Consider the following 20,828-nt stretch of genomic DNA (forward strand, 5'->3'; position numbering starts at 1 on the left):
AAATGTTTTCTAGCATTAAAATGACCTGGTAATCAGTGTCAGATTCAGACAAATAGGATGTAATAAAATAACTTTGGGAAAATGATCCCGTCAAGCGCGTTTTTATTCAGTCTTAAAATGATTTCTGACTATAATAAAGAAGCCCTAGACAAAAGCTTTCATTTCGGTAGCTACAAAAATATACAGCAAGAATATTTTTTCACGATATTCTCCACAAATAAAACCTACTGACTGTATTATGATATTTATGCTATAAACATAATTGTTATATGGTTATCAAGAAGACTTAACGTAACAATTAAAATCATGAAATGTTTTATGTTGAAAGTTGTGCATATGTACCTAGATAGTTTTCAGTTTTTCTCTCTGTAGAGTTGTTCAAAATTACCTCACTAACTGTATATGTTTTGGTTGTTTTGATTACAGTGACCATCGCCAAAATTAAAGCTGAAAATTGTGGGCAAGAGGAACTGGCCAGATGCGCCCGACCGCTTCAGGTGCTACAGTCATCAACCGATCTGTCGATAGCCATCAAAAAGGAGGAGCTAGACAAAATTTGCCCGTGAGTATTATAGAGATGTTTTATTTAGCACGTCATTCAATGTGTTAAACACATTTTTTGAAAAGCTTTTTTCTAAACCATGACCATGAGTAACATCTTGTATAAAGATGGTTTGCAACAAAGTGGCAGCTTTGATTTCAACATTAAAGACACCAAAGTTATTGTTTTTAATTTGTTTGGTTCTATAATTGCTAAAAAGATTTATAAATTAATTTGAAATAATTATTTTCTGTTTCGATTTTTTTCTTATCCCTAAATACCTAACTTTCCGATGGTAAAAGTTTTGAAGAGAATTTGTTCCTGAATAATTCCAGATAGAACTTATGACAAGTTGAGACGACTCATGACCGGTTATCTTAGTAGCGTTGCTACGAATGTCCATGAATGCTAATTTCAGTTGCTTACCAGTTTATAATACATACCTACATCAAGCTTGCAGCTATGGGACTTTCCACTACCAAAACTAAGGCAAGCCTTAGTTGTAGTATGCCAATAATCATCCTAGAAATGCTAAATAACAACCTAACCGGATTTTTTTTCTTTCTTCATATTTTACCTACTCTTTCCTGAGTGGTCCCACAACTTTGATATTTGAGAATGACTAGTTTCAGCTTGTAATTTAATGCTAATGGCGAAAATCCAATTGGTCATCATGGCTAATATTTAAAATATAGTCTCTAAATTAAAAATAAAATGTCATAACATGAATGCCGGTTTAAGTAAAAAATCAATTCGGGAGAAAGATCCGGGTTGAAAAATAATAGTATTCGTCTATATCAAAGGTGCATATGTATTTATAAATTTTGACAGAATGAATCTATCAAAATTGAGAATTGAGAGAATCTGCAAAATACAATATCGTATGATTTTGCTGTATCAATATGCAAACCAGATGGTTCTATTACGAGACAAGTTTAGTTTGATAACCTCCTTAGGATGCTTCTGTAGTGCCTGCTTCATAATAGCCGAGTATTTTTCGATGGGCTACGTTCCGGTGCGTTGGTGGGGTTCATATCCTTGGGTACGACAGTAACCCCGTTGGCTTCGTACCCCTGGAGTGAAATTACTTACTTACTTACTTACTTACTTACTTACTTACTTACTTATTTAATTGGCCTAACGTCTTACGACAAAGCTTGCGCAGTATAATTTCTCCATCTGTTTCGGTCCATGGCTACTGATCTCCAGCTCCGCGGGCACCCAGTGCTCGCCAGATCTCGCTCCACCTGGTCTTGCCACCTCGCTCGCTGTGCCCCTCTTCGTCTTGTTCCTACCGGATTTGATGCGAAAACCATTTTTGCAGGATAGTTGGCCGGCATTCTAGTAACATGTCCTGCCCAACGCATCCGTCCAGTTTTAACCACTTTCTGAATACTTGGTTCGCCGTAGAGACGCGCGAGCTCGTGGTTCATTTTCCGCCTCCATACACCGTTCTCTTGCACTCCGCCAAAGATGGAGGACAACCGGTCTAATTAGCGTTTTGTACAGTGTGCACTTTGTACGGGGGCTCAAATTGTTCGACCGCAAGTGTTTGTGGAGTCCGTAGTAGGCCCGACTTTCGCTAATAATACGTCTTTTAATCTCACGGCTGGTATTGTTGTCTTCTGTTGCCAGTGAGGCAAGGTATACGAACTCGTCGACTACATCGAACTCATCCCCGTCGATTACCACGGTACTGCCCAAGCGGGCCCTGTCGCGCTCGATCCCACCCGCCAGCATATACTTCGTTTTAGATGTATTTATCTTCAAACCAATCTTCTCTGCTACGCGTTTTAGTCTGGTGTACTGATCTTCCACCGCCTAAAATGTTCTGCCGACAGCATCCACGTCGTCAGCAAAGCAGATAAATTGACTGGATTTATTGAAAATCGTGCCCCGCATTGCGATCGCCGCTTTTCTTATAACACCTTCAAACGCAATGTTGAATAGCAGGCAGGAAAGACCATCTCCTTGTCGAAGTCCCCGAATGGGGTCCGACAATCCACCCGAGATTCTCACACAGCATTGGATCCCATCCATCGCAGCCATGATAAGTCTAGTAAGCTTACCCGGAAAGCCGTTTTCGTCCAAAATTTTCCATAGCTCTTGTCGGTGTACGCTATCATATGCGGCTTTGAAATTGATGAACAGATGGTGCGTGGGGACTCGGAATTCGCGGCATCTTTGGAGGATCTGCCGCAGGGTGAAGATATGTTCCGTTATAGACCGACCCTCCATGAAACCGGCCTGGTAACTCCCACAAATCTATTGGCTATTGGCGATAGTCGATGAAAGATGACTAGGGACAGCACTTTGTAGGTGGCATTCAGGCAGTGATTGCTCGGTAGTTCTCACAATCCAGATTATCACCTTTCTTGTAGATAGGGCAAATAACCCCGTCTTTCCACTCCTCCGGTAGTCGTTCCGTATCCCAAATCTTGACAATCAGTTGATGCAAACAGCCGGCCAACTTGTCCGGGCCCATTTTAATAAGTTCCGCTCTAATGCCATCCTTTCCCGCTGCTTTGTTGTTCTTCAGCCGCTGGATGGCTTCTTTAACTTCCCTTATCGGTGGGGGTGGCACATCTTCGTTGCTTGCTACACCACTGTGGTCACTTCCTCCGCTATAATGGTCTTCCGCCTGCACGCCATTCAGGTGTTCATCGTAGTGCTGCTTCCACCTTTCGATCACCGCACGGTCGTCAGTTAAGATACCTCCATCTTTATCTCTGCACATTTCGGCCCGCGGTAGGAAGCCTTTGCGAGGTCCTGTTGAGTCTCTGATTGAACTTCCGTGTGTCGTGAAAGCAGTACAGCTGTTCGAGTTCTTCGCACTCCTTCTCCTCTTGGTGGCGCTTCTTCTCTTGAAGAGTCGGGTTAGCTGTCTCCGCTTCTGTTTGTATCGCTCCACATTCTGACGGGTGGCTCTACGCAGCATTTGTACCCGCGCTGCATTCTTCTCAGCCAATATCTGCTGGCATTCCTCGTCAAACCATTCGTTACGTCGATTCGATGACACACGGCCTAGGACGTTCTCCGCTACGCTGTTAATGGCTGTTTTCCCGGCATTCCAACAGTCTTCAAGAGGGGCTTCATTCAGCTCACCGTCTTCCGGCAGCACGGTTTCGAGAGATAACGCGTAGTTTTCGGCGACCTCCGGTCGCTTCAGTCGCGCTAGATTATACCATGGCGGGCGCCGGTATCGTATGTTGTTTACAACAGATAGTTTTTGACGAATCCTTACCATCACTAGGTAGTGATCCGAATCAATGTTAGCGCCCGGATAGGTTTTGACATCGATAATGTCTGAAAAGTGCCGACCATCTATAAGAACGTGGTCAATTAGTGATTATGTCTGGTTGGGTAATCTCCAGGTGTACCGATGGTAGAGGTTATGCTCGAAGAAGGTACTACGTAGGCCGTTTTCGTTAGTTTGCGGGTGAGCGCTGAACCGTCCAATCACCGGTTTGTATTCCTCCTCCTGACCAACCTGATAATTACAGTCTCCGATGATTGTTTTAACATCATGTCTTGGGCAGCGGTCGTATTCACGCTCCAACTGCGCGTAGAATTCGTCTTTGTCATCATCGGTACTTCCGAGGTGAGGGCTGTGCACGTTAATTATGCTTATATTGAAGAATCGGCCGTTGATTCTTCGCAAATTCGGGGGTTGATCGGCCACCACCTGATCACCCGCTTCTGCATCTCGCCCATCACTATAAAAGCTGTGCCCAGCTCGTGTGTATTGCCGCAGCTCTGGTAGATGATATAACCATCTCTATACGTACGTACCATCGTACCCCTGGAGTGAAATACATCCTTTTAATAATGGCACGAAGCTAAATCAGGCCGGAAGATCGTAGGGCCCTCGTGTTGCTTCAACAGAGCAAGCGGACACTCCTTGAGCTAGATCTACCCGTTTACAGTCGCGGTAGTCACGTACGACGTACTCATGAGTTGGCAACATGAGCAGATCGCTTGTCAAATCATACATTTCTAGGCAAGCTTTGAAAGTTTCTGCTTCCTTACTTCCTCCAGAACATCAAACTTGTGCTGGGTGGTGAAAAACAATAGCCTCGGAAGCTGCCAAAATCCCGCCTTGACGTAAGTCTCATCATCCATAATGAGACCATGAGGTTTCGTCAGCATCTGGGTGTACAGTTTCTGGGCCCGTGGCTTTCCCACCGTATTTTACCGTTCGTCACGATTTGGAAACTTCTGCAGTTTGTACGTATGCAATCCCTCCCGGTCCTTGGCTTGGATTTGGACAGTTTCAAGTGTTTGGCCACATACCTGACCGAAGCCTTGAGATTCCGCTAAAAAGCTTTCACGACACGCTTGTGTTTCTGATCATTAATAGAACATCCATTCTGAACGCTTGATCACACGACTCACGGTTGACTGTACGATTTCGAGTTGTTTTCCGATGTCCCGATGAGAGAGTTGAGGATTTTCCAGGTACTTGTGAGTTGTGCATTCCAGGTGCTTGTTCACGAAGCTACTTTTCGGGTGACTCCATTGTTCCCAATTTTCCAAAAACTAACAGCGATTAAAATACAGTGTAAACAATACATTCTAAACTACTTCTACCCAAATTTTCAAGAACAAATCCCTAATGAGTAATTTTCTACAGCGTTTTTTCCGTGATGCAATTTGATGTGACACCCTTTATGTTTGAGCTGTATGATATCGAAGGTCTAAAAAAAGTTACCTAATATATGTTTTTTTTTGGATCCATCGTCGGGAATTTTTAATCTACGCAAACAAATTGTGTCTCCCAATTAAGTTCAAATCTCGACTGGGAGAGACGATCAGAGTCAATATAGGGTCGCAGCACTAGCGCCGCGAATGTACTGTACACTAACAGTTGGTTGCAATTTGCAAAGTTTGTCGAGTATAAATTTGGAACGTCAAATTGTGGTAATTTATACCGTGAATACAAACGAAATTTATTCCAAGTTGTTGTGTAGAAATAACATAATAATAAACTTTTGTTTATGCAGAACACAATTACATTAAATTCTCAAAATTTATAAAAACAATTAGAGGTTGTTTTGCAGGCGCGACTGCGTAGTTGGCGTAGAACTATGTTAGGCGGGTTTTTGCGATGAAACCAAAACACGAATATTTTTATCGGTGCTAGAATCAGACTACAACATAAAAATTTTTCTTGTGTATCTTGTCTACTCCCTTATTCCTGAGCTGCAGTCTTTACATGTAAAGAAGGCGACGCTACGCAAGCGCCGTGAGTTTCTTCTTCTTCTTAAAGCAGCAGCTACGCGCTTGGTGTATGTAACGGTCGTCCGTGCCTGCGAAGTAGCAATATCTTTCATTTATTAGTGACGTGTGAATAAAGATATTGGAATGGCATCCTGCGGCACTAGCCGATCTGTTAAATCTCGAACATCGCTCAATAATTTCGTATTAGAGTTAGCGTTGGCACCCAGGTTACTTAAAGAAACCTCTCGACCCTCCCAAATCAACTTTGATCTAATCCAGCCATCTATCATCTATCAGGGGTCCACGAAAGAACAGATTTCGTTCAGCAGCCTCGCGACGTGACCGACCTATGGTAACCTACTTCCTGACTTCCACCAGATGTTCGAAACATTCATTCTCCAAAGAGTGCCCGAAGCTCGTGGTTTTGTGCTTGCGCCACACTTCGATTTTGATTGTAATTTACCAATGTTCAATACCTTTCGTTCTAATACGGCAAAAACAAGTATATCTTTCGTAGTTACAGTCGCTAGTCTGTAAAGAACTACCGGCCTGATAGGCGTTTTGTATATTGTTAGATTTGTGCAGTCCTTGGGAGGCTAACAATGTTTTCTTTTTTGAGACTTTTCCTATCATTTGATTTTTGATTTTTGATGCGCAATCCTCCTAGGCCCAACTCACGATTATAGTCTGGCGTAGATTGCGTTCGCCGACGGAAAATATGTAGTGATGATGTTAAAGTCATCTGCGAAGGCGATCCTAGTTGGTTACAATTGCTGAAGATCGTGCTTCTCGTTTCGAGGCCCGCTCGCCGGACCCCAACTTCAATTCATCTTCAAATCCACTGCGTAATTCAAAAAGACTCGAAAGTACCCCCGAAACACACAGGTAGCACATCATTCGCTGTAAAAGTTTCGCAGGCATACAGTAGTACGGATCTAACGTTTGAGTTGAAAATTCGGGTTTTCGTATGTAGACTGATCTGGCTTGAGCGCCAAATGTTTCGCAGACCTGCAAAGGCACCCCTGGCCTTCCTGATCCGTGTGGCTATATCAGTCTTGGTACCACCATCGGGTGTTGTCTGGCTACCAAGCTATTGGAAGGCATCTACCTGTCCAACTTGTTGTCCAGCTACAGCTACCGACGCCAGCCTCGGTTAAATCTCGCGCGACTGAAGTAGCCGGTCATCGTTGTAAACTACGAGCATTCATTCGAAACTGCGCTGCCGAAAAAGGTCGAGCTGGACGAATCTCCTTTCGAGAACTGTTGGAACACCATCAAAGCAACCATTAGCAGAGCAAGCACCATGTAGCGGATAGCTTGATCGGGCACGTGGCACGAAATCAAGGGAATGAACCCACCAGGTGATAAATGTAGGAAGATGATGGATGTGGAGAGCTCTGCGCGAGCGGCCAAGATGTGCAGTGCCACTCGTCAAAACGTGGTAAGACACAAACAGAAGAAGATGCAGCGAAATCAAATTTTCCAGGAGAAAAAGCGCTGCCTCGAAGAGCGCGCTGCATTGTTTTCAGAAAACTTGAAAGCTCTACCCGAAGCTGAACGGATCCTACAAAGGCATTGTGTCGCGAGTCGAAATCTGGCTTTAGTTTTCAGAAGGTCACTTAATCAACCCTTTTGCATGGCTTATGCGACGCTCTGAAAACTAAAGCCAGAAATGTATCGGAAAAATATTGGCAGTATTTTAAAGGACGATCGTGAAGTGACCGAACGGTGGAAGCAGCACTTCGATAAATACCCAGTCAGCCTTTTCATATCTATACCTATAATAATGGATTTCTGTCTGCCCTACGTTCCTTATAGCATCGAAAACTACTGAACCGATCGGAGTGAAAATTTGCATATAAGGGTTTTTGGAGCTAGGGAAGGTTCTTATGATGGTAAGAGACCCCTCCCCCCACTAAGAGGGGGGGCTCCCATACAAATGAAACACAAATTTCTGTATAACTCGAGAACTAATCAAGCAAATAGAACAAAATTTTACATGTGGGTGTTTTTGGAGACAAGAATTTTTTCTATGGTGAATTGAGACCCCTGCCCACTTTAGGAGGGGGGGCTCCCATACAAATGAAATACAAATTTCCTCATGACTCGAAAACTAATTAATCAAATGGAACCATATTTGGCATGTGGGTGTTTTTGGAGGCACGATTTTTTTCTATAATGAATTGAGACCCCTTACCTTTTTAAGAGGGGGGGCTCCCATACAAATGAAATACAAATTTCCTCATAACTCGAGAAATAATCAAGTAAATAGAACCAAATTTGGCATGTGGGGGGTTTTGCAGGCAGGATTTTTTTAATGATGGTTTAAGACCCCTCACCCCTGTGGTAGGGGGATAAGGACTCTCATACAAATAAAACAAAAATTTTTGCGTAACTCGAACTAATCGAACTTGATAAATTTTAGACTCTTTCATAAAACACTAGCTAACCCGATAAACTTCGTATTGCCACAAATTAAACTGTGTTGTACATAAATCGTGAATCTCAGATGACCTTTGTCACAATCTTGAGTTTCGCAAGTTTCTGGGGAGTTCATGGGTGTTTTAATATACAAATTTTCCTCACAGTAAAGTAGAAAACAACTCCCCCCATTGCTTAGCCTGGTAAAATAATGCATTTAAATATTCGCATCATTACAAACCATTTCGCCGAATACCATTCTGCGGAACACCAATTCTCGGTTGACCATAACGCGGAATTCAGAATTTCGCAGAATACCATTTCGTGAAAAACCTTACGTGGGATGTTCCATTTCACGAAAAATCTTTTCGTAGAAAGTACCATTTCGCAGGGGTGACGCAACTGAAGGAAAGTAATAGAGGTCAGTAGATCTAGGAAAATAAATAAAGTTGATAGAGGTGATCTCTACGGGGGGCCGTGGCCGGCGCTTCCGACGGCAGGTCACCGGCAACACTTGCGGCCTGTGGCCGTCTAGCGCTGAATTATCTAATGTTACTATTGATAGTTTTTGGTGGTCTTGTTATTGATTAATGTTTTATGAAAGAGTCTAAAATTTCTCGAGTTCGATTAGTTTTTGAGTTACGCAAAAATTTCTGTTTTATTTGTATGATAGTTCTTATCCCCCTACCACAGAGTCACCTCTGGGGTCTCAAACCATCATTAAAAAAAATCATGCCTCCAAAGCCCCTCACATGCCAAATATGGTTCCATTTGCTTGATTACTTTTCGAATTATGAGGAAATTTGTATTTCATTTGTATGGGAGCCCCCCTCCTAAAGTAGGGAAAGGTTTCCATTCACCATAGAATAATTCTTGTCTTCAAAAACACCCACATGTCAAATTTGGTTCCATTTGCTTGATTAGTTCTCGAGTTATGAGGAAATTTGTATTTCATTTGTATAGGAGCCCCCCCCCCCCCTCCTATAGTGAGGAGGGGTCTCCATTCACCATAGAAAAAAATCTTGTCTCCAAAAACACCCACATGTTAAATTTTGTTCCACTTGCTTGATTAATTCTCGAGTTATGCAGAAATTTGTGTTTCATTTGAATGGGAGCCCCCCCTCTTAGTGGGAGGAGTGGTCTAACCATCATAAGAACCTTCCCTGGCCCCAAAAACCCCTATATACAAATTTCCACGACGATCGGTTCAGTAGTTTTCGATTCTAGAAGGAACATAGGGACAGACAGACAGAAATCCTTTTTTATAGGTATAGATTAATCAATAACAAGACCACCAAAAACTATCCATAGTAACATTAGATAATTCAGCGCGAGACGGCCACTTTTCTACTTTACTGTGAGGAAAATTTGTACATTAAAACAGCCATGAACTCCCCAGAAACTTGCAAAACTCAAGATTGTGACGAAGGTCATCCAAGATTCACGATTTATGTACAACGCAGTTTAATTTGTTGCAATTCGAAGTTTGTCGGGTCAGCTAGTACCTAAATAAAATCCCTTATCGGTGCTTCTTGAAGTTTTCTTCGTCAGTATAAGTGACACACGTAATTCCCAATTTATAGCTGACACATTCAAGACAAGCCTAATGTTCTATCTTACTGTCACTAAAATCTTTACGAACTGGGTTAGAACTATTAAAAATGGTTGTTTTTCCTTTTCTCGTTATTTCGCACAGCATTCAAACAATGCGGCAGTTAGTATTATTCCACAGCCAAATAGGTGCAGTCCCATTTGCAAAACCACAATTTTTAATCCTGTCATAATATAATAAACCATCCTGGCTTGGGACTCGGCTCACAAAACTACTCATTGACACAAACAGGGGAATTATTGCTCGACTTACTCTGCTGATTGTCACGTCGGACCGTAAACATAATACCTCGCCTTAATTATTGAAAACACGAATTTTCCAACAGTTTTCCACATTCGGTTTCACAGCAGAAAAGGACACTAAATACACCCAGTCTCCGGCAGCTTCATGCCATCGTACTGACCATTCATTTCTTTCATTCATCGCTGGGCTTAATATATGCCCATAAATCCCCCAAACGTGACAGTGTCTTCTCTCGATTCTCTCAATGACACATTTTAAGTTGCCTTCATCACAATTGGGCACAACCGAGTACGCCAGGATAGTTTTGCATAAAGAACGTAGGAATAGTTTTTTAATGCTTCAATTTATTTCTCGAGACGTTGCCGCTTCCCGACAATAATGAATATCATGACTTCATGCTTTTTTACTTCTCTTGCAGTGATTTGAATAACGGACTGCAGTGCATCCGAAGCTACACGCGCCGTTGCATGACACTGGAGCAAAGGGATCGTTTTAATAAACTAAGCAATGGCACCCACCAATTCATGCGTGATCTGTGCAAGGAAGGACCATATCAAAATGAATTTTTGTCACACGCCCCCTGCTTGCAGCGGGTCAAACCGGACTATGAGGTGTGCGGTCGTAAGTACCACAATACTGTATCGGTTATTACGCAACCTGAGCATCACCATCAGGGCCGGCACGAAAGGCATCACCAGCAGCAACCGAACCATCACACTACGGCCGGAAGGAACGCCAAGGACGACGTGCGAACGGTTTGCTGTTCCTTCATCGAGTATCTGGACTGTTCCGAAAGTGCAGCGAAGAAAACCTGCGGTTCACATACGGCGAGTTTTACCCGAGGATTTTTGGATAAAATGTCGTCCACTTTAATTAAGGTCAGTTGTTATGAGCAACCATGCGCCCGCATCAATTTGTTCTTGCTCGGTTTAACTTCACAGTAATTGCGTTGAAGCTCAAACTTTAAACAGTCTTAATAGAGCTACCAATAGGAAAAAAATACTAGTATCAGAATTCCGATGAAAAACTATTCCATCGAACACATTGATATTCGATAATAACGTATTTATTTTAATTTTATTAGCGCGTGTTCGAAGCCTGCGACTGTTTGAAGTTTAAATTAGAGCAATATACCAATTGATTAACATGCAAATACTAACAAAATGTTTTTTCTCTTATTTTTCTTCAGATGTACTGCGAAGACTACTACCGTTCAAACAAGTGTCCCTCGGCACAATCGTCGGCGTTTAGCACCAGCGTAAACTACGGCGTCAGTTATTTGCTCCTACCGCTGATCCCATCGATGCTGTCTCTGCTAAGCACGTGCTTTCCAACTTTCAGTTTACTCCGGTTACGATAGGAAGCTCCTGCACCCCCAATCCTGCTGGTCCCCTCCAAACACATATCTGTCCCACGAGATGTGAAACATTGGCGTCGGTGCCACATTGACCTAAAACCGTACCTAATTCTCATGGTCACACATCAACGGTATTGTTTTCGTCGTTTTAGACTTACAAACATGGTTTTGCAATGCTTTGAAATTCGTGGAATTGACCCTTTGTGACTCCTGATTCGAATGCTGTACGCGTGGGATGATTATTATTAGCAAAAATACAACAGTAGAAGCATTGCCGTAGGATTCACTACTGCAGCTTCTGCTACTAGCTGGCCGAGTTTATTACGCCGAGTAACTAGATTTTCTATCTCATCGGTACACTGTATAGTGTTATTGCAACGCCGGGACAAATGAAGCCGAGAATAATTAGTATTAATTAATTTATTGAGTCGAATTAGTTGCCGGGGTTCGTTGAAGTTCTACTTCTACGGCTGTCATCAGCTGTACAGTAGATCTCTGCTAGAAATAATACACATAACCATGAATGAAAACATTCGAGAAAAAAATCAAAAAAAAAAACACGGTCCGTCTTTATTAGTTTTAATGTAATTGTGTGCAAGGTTAGTTGAGGTTAATTGTTAAAATTACGTTGCTTTTCGGGTAGGTGCGTTCTGTTGCAAAACAAAAAAGGTGTACATATTTCTGACGATTAAATATATTAGGCGACGCTAAGCAAGCAGAAATAAAAATCAATTGGAAAACAACCGTAGGTAGAAGCAATCACAAATAAACCATTGTTATCGACGTAGGATATTGAGTAAACTAAATTGACGGATTTTTTCCTACTCAGTTAAGTGACTCCGTTGCTCACTAATGAAAACCAAATATTAGAACGTAAATAAATTATATTGAAAAGTTTAATTTTTGAAAAACAATCCATATCTTACAGTTATTTCTTCTTCGAAATTTTCACTACTACTAATTAGCCTCCCAAATGGCCTCGGAGTACAACGCTGGATTAACTATCCAGTCGTCATATGTTCGAAACTTAGCTGGGAAAGGCTGTCAAAGTCGGTAGGATCGTAACTTCGCAAATGTCCTGTACTCTAGCTGGTTGCGAAGTCTATAGAACAAAATCAAAAGTTCAAGCTTCGAAAACCTAGGTGACCTAGGCTTTACTTTGCTTTGCTTTACCAATCAACAGGTTCCTAGAAAAGCGACCGAGAAAATAAGATCTTGCTGACGCTGGTGGTTTCACTTTTCGGTTCAATGAGTGATTCCGAGCTTCTTTCACATCTTTTCTGCCGCAGGATAGAAAAATTTTTGGTGCAGTGCTCTAAACACGACCGCATTATTGAAGTAGGTCATATGGACATCTGCAAAAAAATGCAAAATATCTTCCGTAAACAAAGTCACTGTCTAAAGTCCGTCGAGGACTACCGGTCTGACTAACGCTTTGTACATCGTCAATTTTATGCGGCGGCATATGCTCTTTGATAGAAGCGTCTTGCGTAGGAAAAAGTAGGCTCGACTTCCAGTTTGAACGCGTCGTTAAATCTCCTTACTCGTATTATTGTCGCCGATGACAAGTGATCCCAAATATACTAACTCTTCAACCACTTCCAGTTAATCGCCGTTAATAGTTATTGTTCGTGGGAGGCAAACGTTGTTTTCTTGGAGCCTCTTCCTACCATATATTTAGTTTTCGACGCATTGATTTGTAACCCAATCTTCCTAGCCTCCGTTTTTGGTCTAACCTCTGACGTAGACTGCCTCCGCCATCTCAAGGTTTCTAGTGATAATGTCGAGTTCGTCTGCGTAGGGTAAGAGTTGGATAATCTCGCCGAAGATCGTTCCTCTCATTTCGATGCACACTCGTCGGGTCACACTTTCAATGTCACACATTGCCGCAACCATCTACGCGATTCGAAAAGACTCGAGGGTGCCCCCGAAACACATCACTCGCTCTAAGGTAGCTTTCATTAGCCGCGTCAGATTGTCCGGAAACGCGTACTTGAGCATAATCTGCTACGCTCGAATGTATTTTATGCTGCCCTGAAATCCGCGAAAATAAGATGCGTGGGTACGTTGTACTCTCGACATTTCTGGAGGATTTGTCGAAGAGTAAAAATTCGATCCGTAGCAGCACGGCCCCCATAAAGATCGCCTAGTACTACCCTATGAATTCTTTTGCTTTTGGGGATAGACGACCTAACAAAATCTGGGAGAGCACCTTGTAAGCAGCGTTGACCAGCGTAATGCCGCGGTAATTACAGCAATCTAGTCGATCGCCCGTTTTGAAGATGGTACAATCCACACCTTCCATCCACTCCTCCGGTAGTTTCTCCTCCTTCCATATCCTTGAAATCATCCAGTGAAGGGCCGTTGCTAGCGGTTCTTGGCCATTTTTCAGAGTTCTGCCGGAAGTCGGTCCATTCCGGCGACTCTATTATTCTTCAACTGACTGATTTCTCGCTCGGCACGCTGTTCTCGCTTGTAGGCACTAAGTTAACTTAGTTAATTTCCGTTACGCTTCCTTCTGTTATATCGCCGTTGAGATGCTCATCGAAGAACTGCTTCCACCTGTCGACTACCTCACGCTTGTTTGTGGCCAGGTATCCTTCCTCGTCCCTACACATATCAGTCTTTGGCGTGTATTCTTTACGAGATTGTTTCACCTTCTCATAGAACTTGCGCGTCTCATTAGCTTGAAATAGTTAGACTAATCTCAAGTTTTTAGTCTTGACCTTGAAATGCGGTCATACATATATATTAATATTATTTGAAACGATGGTTCTACAATTGATGAAGGGACGGTAGGGGAAAGAAATGAATTTTTTTTTTTGGTGAAGGAGGGGAAGTGCGGAAAGGAAGGGGGGGGGGTATTGGTAGCTATGCTTGACAAGTAGTCATTTTGACTCCTACCTTTTGTCCAATGCTGGAAGGTGCATGAGTTTAGAGAGATTACAACTTGGTTCGACTCATGCACCTTCCAGCATTGGACAAAAGGTAGGAGTCAAAATGACTACTTGTCAAGCATAGCTACCAATACCCCCCCCCCCCTTCCTTTCCGCACTTCCCCTCCTTCACCAAAAAAAAAAATTTTCATTTCTTTCCCCTACCGTCCCTTCATCAATTGTAGAACCATCGTTTCAAAAAATATTGAAATAGTTGTTGTAGTTCTTCACGATGGATGTCTGTCCTCCTTATAGCGTCTTTTAGTCCATAGCACCATGGTGAAGTTATTCTGCGCTCGTCGATACTTTGCCAACTTTTCTATCGTGCGTGGTAATGCTTATATAGTTTTCACAAGCTCTTTTTTTCCTCTCCATCGCTTGTTGGCATTCCCCGTCAAACCAATCTAACTTTCCTCCACGGAGGAAGGTAAAGCTTCATCCAGTATGCGCGAGTAGTTCTCAGCAAGTCGTGGGTTGTCTAATTGCCGAATGTTTAAGCGAGAGGGCGGTTTTGTCGCGTGGTATAAATCGTCGATAATTTTGAGGGCACATGTACTATTACTAGGTAATGGCCCGAGTCGGTATCCGCACTCCGTAGGGAGCTTATGTAGGTGATGTTCGAGCAAAGCCGGCCATCGATGAGAATATAATCAATTTGGTTCCATGTGCCTTGGCCAGGCGATCTCCAGATGGTTTTGTGGATATCTTTACGAGGAAAGAAAGTGCTTCTGATCACCAGGCCTCGGAAAACTGCAAAGTTGATGCATCGCTGATCGTTATCGTTCGTGTCGGTGTACATGGTATGGGCCCCGATCACCGGTGTATCCATTGCTTCCATGTTGACCTGGACGTTCATATTCCCGATGACGATCTTGATGTCCCGTGGCGAATAATTGGGTATTTTAATTTTCCCAAAAAAGTTGCTTTTTTAACTCATTTGATAGCCCGTCGTTTTCTGAATCTAACAGTTCTTTTTTTGTTTTAATTAAGTGAATATTTGATGAAAAAATTAATAAAAATCAAAAATAGAATGATTTGCTGTTTGACAGATATCCACCAAGCCGATTGATTGAAATGATGTCAGAAGTTCTCTTCCTCTCTTCTATCTTTCTAATAGAGCTTTTCATTTTGACCGAGCTTTTGACAGCTCCCATATGAAACCTGTATCGGCTGATGACCATAGTTTATCTATCCACTGTGTTGTCTAAGGCGAGCTGAGAAGAAAAATGGTTTACTTATAAGCTATCGTCTTACCCAAAAAAAAAAAATTTTTAAATGAAAAAAATGCTTTTTTTATTACTTTCACTCATCAAATTTAAAAAAGTCTTCATGTGACTTTACAGTTACATCATATATTATCATAATATGCGAGAATTTAAATACCGCTAAAATACCCAATTGCCGAACATTGCCTCCAGCTGCGCATATAACGCTTCCTTCTTGTCGTTGAGTCTACTTTCGTTTCGTGGGAACATTGTACGTTTATGATGTTGTAGTTGAAGAAACTGCCTTTTATCGTCAATATGCACATCCTCCCGTTGATTGCTTTCCAGTGCATTACGCAATCCGGCATTCTGCCCATCACTACGAAGTCCATTTTCCAGCTCGTTGATCGCACCCCCGCTTTGGTGAAATTGGACTCCACACCTTTTCAACTTTGCGACAAATGTCCTGCAGTACCACGATGCCGAACTATCGGGGTTCTATCTGAGCGAGGCACCCTGTCGCCACCCACGAAATACCTACTGATTCTCGCCATGAGGCTACCATCTCATAGTACCGAGCTAACACAGTTGCTCGTATTCCGGCTAATACCATGAAGAGGTCGGGATAGGAGTTACTGGATAAGAGGCTAAGTACCACTATCAGGTATCAGCATTTTTGGCTTGAGCAGCACGTTCCTCACCACTACCACTATGGGGTATGTATTGCGTATTACCCAGCCGTTCAACAACCAATCTGTTTGATTAGCATATTGAAATGTACGAACCTTCCACTTAATAATATCTTGTATTACGTTTGGACCAACTTTTTTTTGTGTGTGAAAATCTATTTTTTTCGTCAACGTCTGGTTGTAGAACTTGCGTACACGTTATTTCCTTACCATATTCTACCGTTCATTGCGCCTTTTGAACTTACGTGTGTAGTTATTTACGCTTCTTTGCATCTTGCACTACAGATTCTCTGACATTCAGTGTTTTCGACACAATTTTTGAACTTGATTGGAATTCTTTTGAAAGCTTGAACTACCTGCTTGTAATTCTTTACACTATATGGAGATCCATTTTGGCCACATTTTTATTTCGATCGACAGTCAAATGCTCCTTGTACCGATTTATAAGTCGATTTACCTACAGTAGAGTGTGTCGTGCTCGTGACCGAAATCAACAGGAACTTAACTTCACGTCTATCATTCTCAACTATAGTCAATTGAATGAATTTTCAAATCAATCCCTCTCTCGCACTATACATTTGTATCAACCAATTCATATGTTGCCGAAAGTCCAGCGGATCGTGCTCATACGGATGCCATTTATACTGATTTGTCTGCGGCGTTTGACAAAATCAATCATGCTATTGCGGTTGCTAAATTGGAAAGACTCGGTATCAGCGGCAGTATGTTGCGTTGGTTCAGTTCGTACCTCGTAGGTCGCCAACTGATTGCGACAGTTGCAGGTTTTCAATCAAATGCGTTTCCGGCTTTATCTGGAATCCCACAAGGTAGTCATTTGGGACCGTTAATCTTCCTATTGTACTTCAATGATGTCAACTATGTACTCGTTTATCCTTCGCCGATGATTTGAAGATGTATTTAAAGATACGTTCCAAGGACGCTGCAATTTGTCTTCAACAAAAGCTTGAGACTTTTACGAATTGGTGAGAAGTGTTCCATTATTTCTTTTGCCCGGATGAGAGAACCCGTAATTTTTAACTACAAGCTAGGCGGTACAGAAATCCAACGTGTCGACCAGGTAAAGGATCTCGGCGTTATTTTAGATAGCCAGCTATCGTTTAAACGGCATATTTCTTACATTGTGAACAAGGTATCCTTGGGGCGAACCAACCAACAGTTGAAAGCCCCATCAAATAGTAAATAAATAAACAAGGCATCCAGAACATTAGGATTCGTCTTCCGCATCGCTAAGCTTCACTGACGTATATTGCCTCAAAGCATTATACTGTGCACTCCTCCGTTCGACTCTTGAGTATGGTTCCGTTGTCTGGCATCCATATTACCAAAAAGGGGATGCAAAGGATTGAATCAGTTCAACGCCGCTTCTTACGCTTTGCTCTCCGTCATCTACCGTGGCGAAATCTGTTCCAGTTGCCGAGTTCTGAAAGTCGATGCCGATTAATACACTTGGAGACACTACAGACACGAAGGAACAACGCAAGAGCTCTGTTTGCTGTCGACACGTTGGCGGAAAGAATTGATTGTCCTGCAATTCTTGGGGCGATTGATCTAAACGTGCGTCCCAGGGCACTGCGAAACAACTCAATGCTGAGGGTACCTTTTCAACGCACCAACTATGGACGAAACAGCTCATTGACTGGTATACAGCGAGATTTCGCTTTTGAATTTAATTTGTCACGTGATACGGTTCGTCGTAACTTTTCTATGTTTTTTCCACAAATGACCACTAAGAAAATTGTTAGTGTTTGCAATTGTAATTTCTTGACTGTGATTGTTATTAGATTAAGCTACTTATCCATTATTGGGACTATAGTCTGTTGGTGCCGACTAAATAAATAAATAAATAAATAAATAATATAATCGTCATCCTTTTCGTGTGCTTGTTCCCCACTTGAGTCGAGCAAACAGCAAACGATGGGACACCAAAGCTTATGAGAGAACAGCGAAAACGGGAAGCTGTTTACAGAGTTTAGTGTATCATAGTTAACAACATAGTCATTGGTGGATCGCTTCTTCTCCATAGACCAGCACATAAGGTCACGTGCGTCTCCCGCGCCAGCTGAACTGAAAACCAAATTGACCACATCTGCATCAGCCGATAATGTAGAACCATCTTGATAAAGCTTGCTTCAGATAGTACCTACTTTGTAAGGTAATCCACAACCGGATTCCGGAGAAGATCAACGCTACGGCGGCAACAAGTTGGATTCTGTGTCGACCGGTCATGTGAGACCATATAACAGCAGATCAAAGAATTTCCGGGCTCTGGTGTGGTGTTGCACATTGGCGTCTTGTCCGGGCCTAGAAGGGTTACTGCTGGTGTGAAACTGTTTTTTATTGTTAAGGATGAGATATTTTTAGAGCTATTGACCGTAGACGGCTGGCAAAGGGTGAACATGTGCATTCCATAACCTCTGTTCATTAGCTCCTATTCCTACCTTCACGAGGTGCCGGCTGGGGTCGCAACTTCGGTTGTAGTATGCTAACAGGAAAGGAGGCACAGTGGCTCCCGCCCACATTAAGATGGCAGCCCCATCAGCTGGATAAGGACCTTAGGTTAACAGCCTACTGTACCGGAACACAAAAAAGTTACCGAAAATTAAAGAAGAAATCTCTCTGGATTATTGGTAACGACCTTTAGCATGAAAACACGGACATGGAATGTACTGACCCTTGCCCAGCAGGGCAAGCTGGCTCAGCTTGCAAAGGAAGCTAGCCGCCTGAAGCTTGAAATCCTGGGGCTGAGCGAGGTCCGCTGGCCGGGTACTGGCGAACACAGGACATCATCCGGGCAAGTCTTGCTCTACTCTGGCATACGAGGTGAAAATGTTACTCGGGAAAGAGGAGTTGGATTCCTACTGAGCCCAAGGGCACATGCGTGCGACATCCCATGTTGCCGGTCCTGAGGTGCTTACACTGACTGACTACACGGGCCGCTTGCCTTGACATCCCTCACTGTCCATCGATACACGCTACTCACGACTCTACCAATCTAGTGTAAACATCTTATTACACAGTTCGGGCAAACCCCTCAATATAGTATAAATGTCACAATACCACAATGCGGCCCTGATGAAGTGGGAACCGATAAATGAGCGAATAATCGTTGCCAGATTCAGAACACGGGATAGGACCCTTACAGCCAGCGTTGCCAACCTTCCAGATTTGTATGGATTTTCCAGACTTTTTGATGCCTAATCAGACAAAAAAAAGACGCTTTTCAAACATTGTCTTCCATTAGGCCAAATGATTTTTGCCAGACATTTTTATTCTCATTTTCCAGATTTTCGTAAAAACTGGCTGACAACGCTGCTTACAGCAATCCAGTGCTATGCGCCAACAGATGCTGCCGACCTGCAGGAGAAAGAGAGTTTTTACAGGCAGCTGAACAGCGTGGTTGAGAAAATCCCGAAGGGGGATATCCAAATCCACATGGGCGACTTCAACGCGAAGATTGGCTCAAACAACGCGGACCTTGAAGGCGTCATGGGATGCCATGGCCTAGGAGAGATGAGCGAAAACGGGGAGCTGTTTACAGAATTCTGTGGTAATAACAACATGGTCATTGGTGGATCGCTCTTCCCCCATAGACCAGTACCTAAAGTCACGTGGGTTGCCCGCGAAGGCCGAACAGAAAACCAAATCGATCACATCTGCATCAGCCGGAAATGGCGAAGGAGCCTTCTTGATGTACGCAACAAACGCAGCGCTGATATTGCATCCGACCATCATCATGTTATCGCTGAGATACGTCTGCGCGTCGCACGTGTCCAACGACGGGAGGAGAAAGTTGGGTGCCGCTATGACGTCCGCCGGAGAATCCTGAGGTGAAAAGGGCCTTTGTCGAACAACTTGAATCTCGAGCCTCGGAGCTGCCACCTGGTGGAACCGACGAAGAGCAATGGACCGGCATCAAGAACGCCTTCATCACGACCAGTGGTGAAACTCTCGGCAAAGCGCGCAGCGGGCGGAGGGAGTGGATTTCGGATGAAACTTGGAGGAAGATCGACGAGCGGAGAGAGGCGAAAGCCGGCATTGAGCGAGCGCGGACCAGATCGGCTAAAACAGCTGCCTGTCAACGATACGCAGCACTGGAGAGGGCTGTTAAACGCGCTTGTAGGTGGGACAAGAGAGCCTGGACTAACTCCCTAGCCGAACAAGGAGAAACCGCCGCCGCCAATGGTGATATCCGTTTGTTATACGTTATTTCTCGCCGCCTTAGTGGTGCCAGGATGAATACAAAGATGCCGCTAAAGGACAGAGCTGATCAGCTATTGACTGACTGTACAGAACAGCTAAAGCGATGGACTGAATATTTTAAACAATTCTTTGGAGTTTCATATGTCAGACACCAACAAAACCAGCAGCGTATGACGCCTACAGTTCGTCGAATTAATCGTGTCAACTCGGAGGCGCCATCGCTGGATGAAATTGTAGCAGCCATCAAGAGTATGAAATCCAATAGAGCGCCAGGGATAGACTGTATTTCAGCCGAAATGCTCAAAGCTGACCCATCTTTGTCAGCCCAGATGATGTATCAGCTTTTCAGCAATATATATTGGAGCAGATCAACGAATTCCAGG

The 20,828-nt window shown here is 43.2% G+C and overlaps 1 protein-coding gene across 1 annotated transcript in view; it reads left to right on the forward strand.

The window, feature by feature from the left end:
* Positions 1–12,300, forward strand: part of LOC128737361 (uncharacterized) — an 85,200-nt gene extending 72,900 nt beyond the window's left edge. The window contains exons 2-4 of the mRNA XM_053831985.1: positions 427–562; positions 10,456–10,915; positions 11,227–12,300. Coding sequence (XP_053687960.1) covers positions 427–562; positions 10,456–10,915; positions 11,227–11,397 — 767 coding nt within the window. The 3' untranslated portion in view covers positions 11,398–12,300. The remainder of the gene's footprint in view (positions 1–426; positions 563–10,455; positions 10,916–11,226) is intronic.
* Positions 12,301–20,828: the final 8,528 nt, after the last annotated feature.

The sequence above is a fragment of the Sabethes cyaneus genome, chromosome 2, assembly GCF_943734655.1.
Source record: "Sabethes cyaneus chromosome 2, idSabCyanKW18_F2, whole genome shotgun sequence".
Taxonomy (NCBI): Eukaryota; Metazoa; Arthropoda; class Insecta; order Diptera; family Culicidae; genus Sabethes; species Sabethes cyaneus.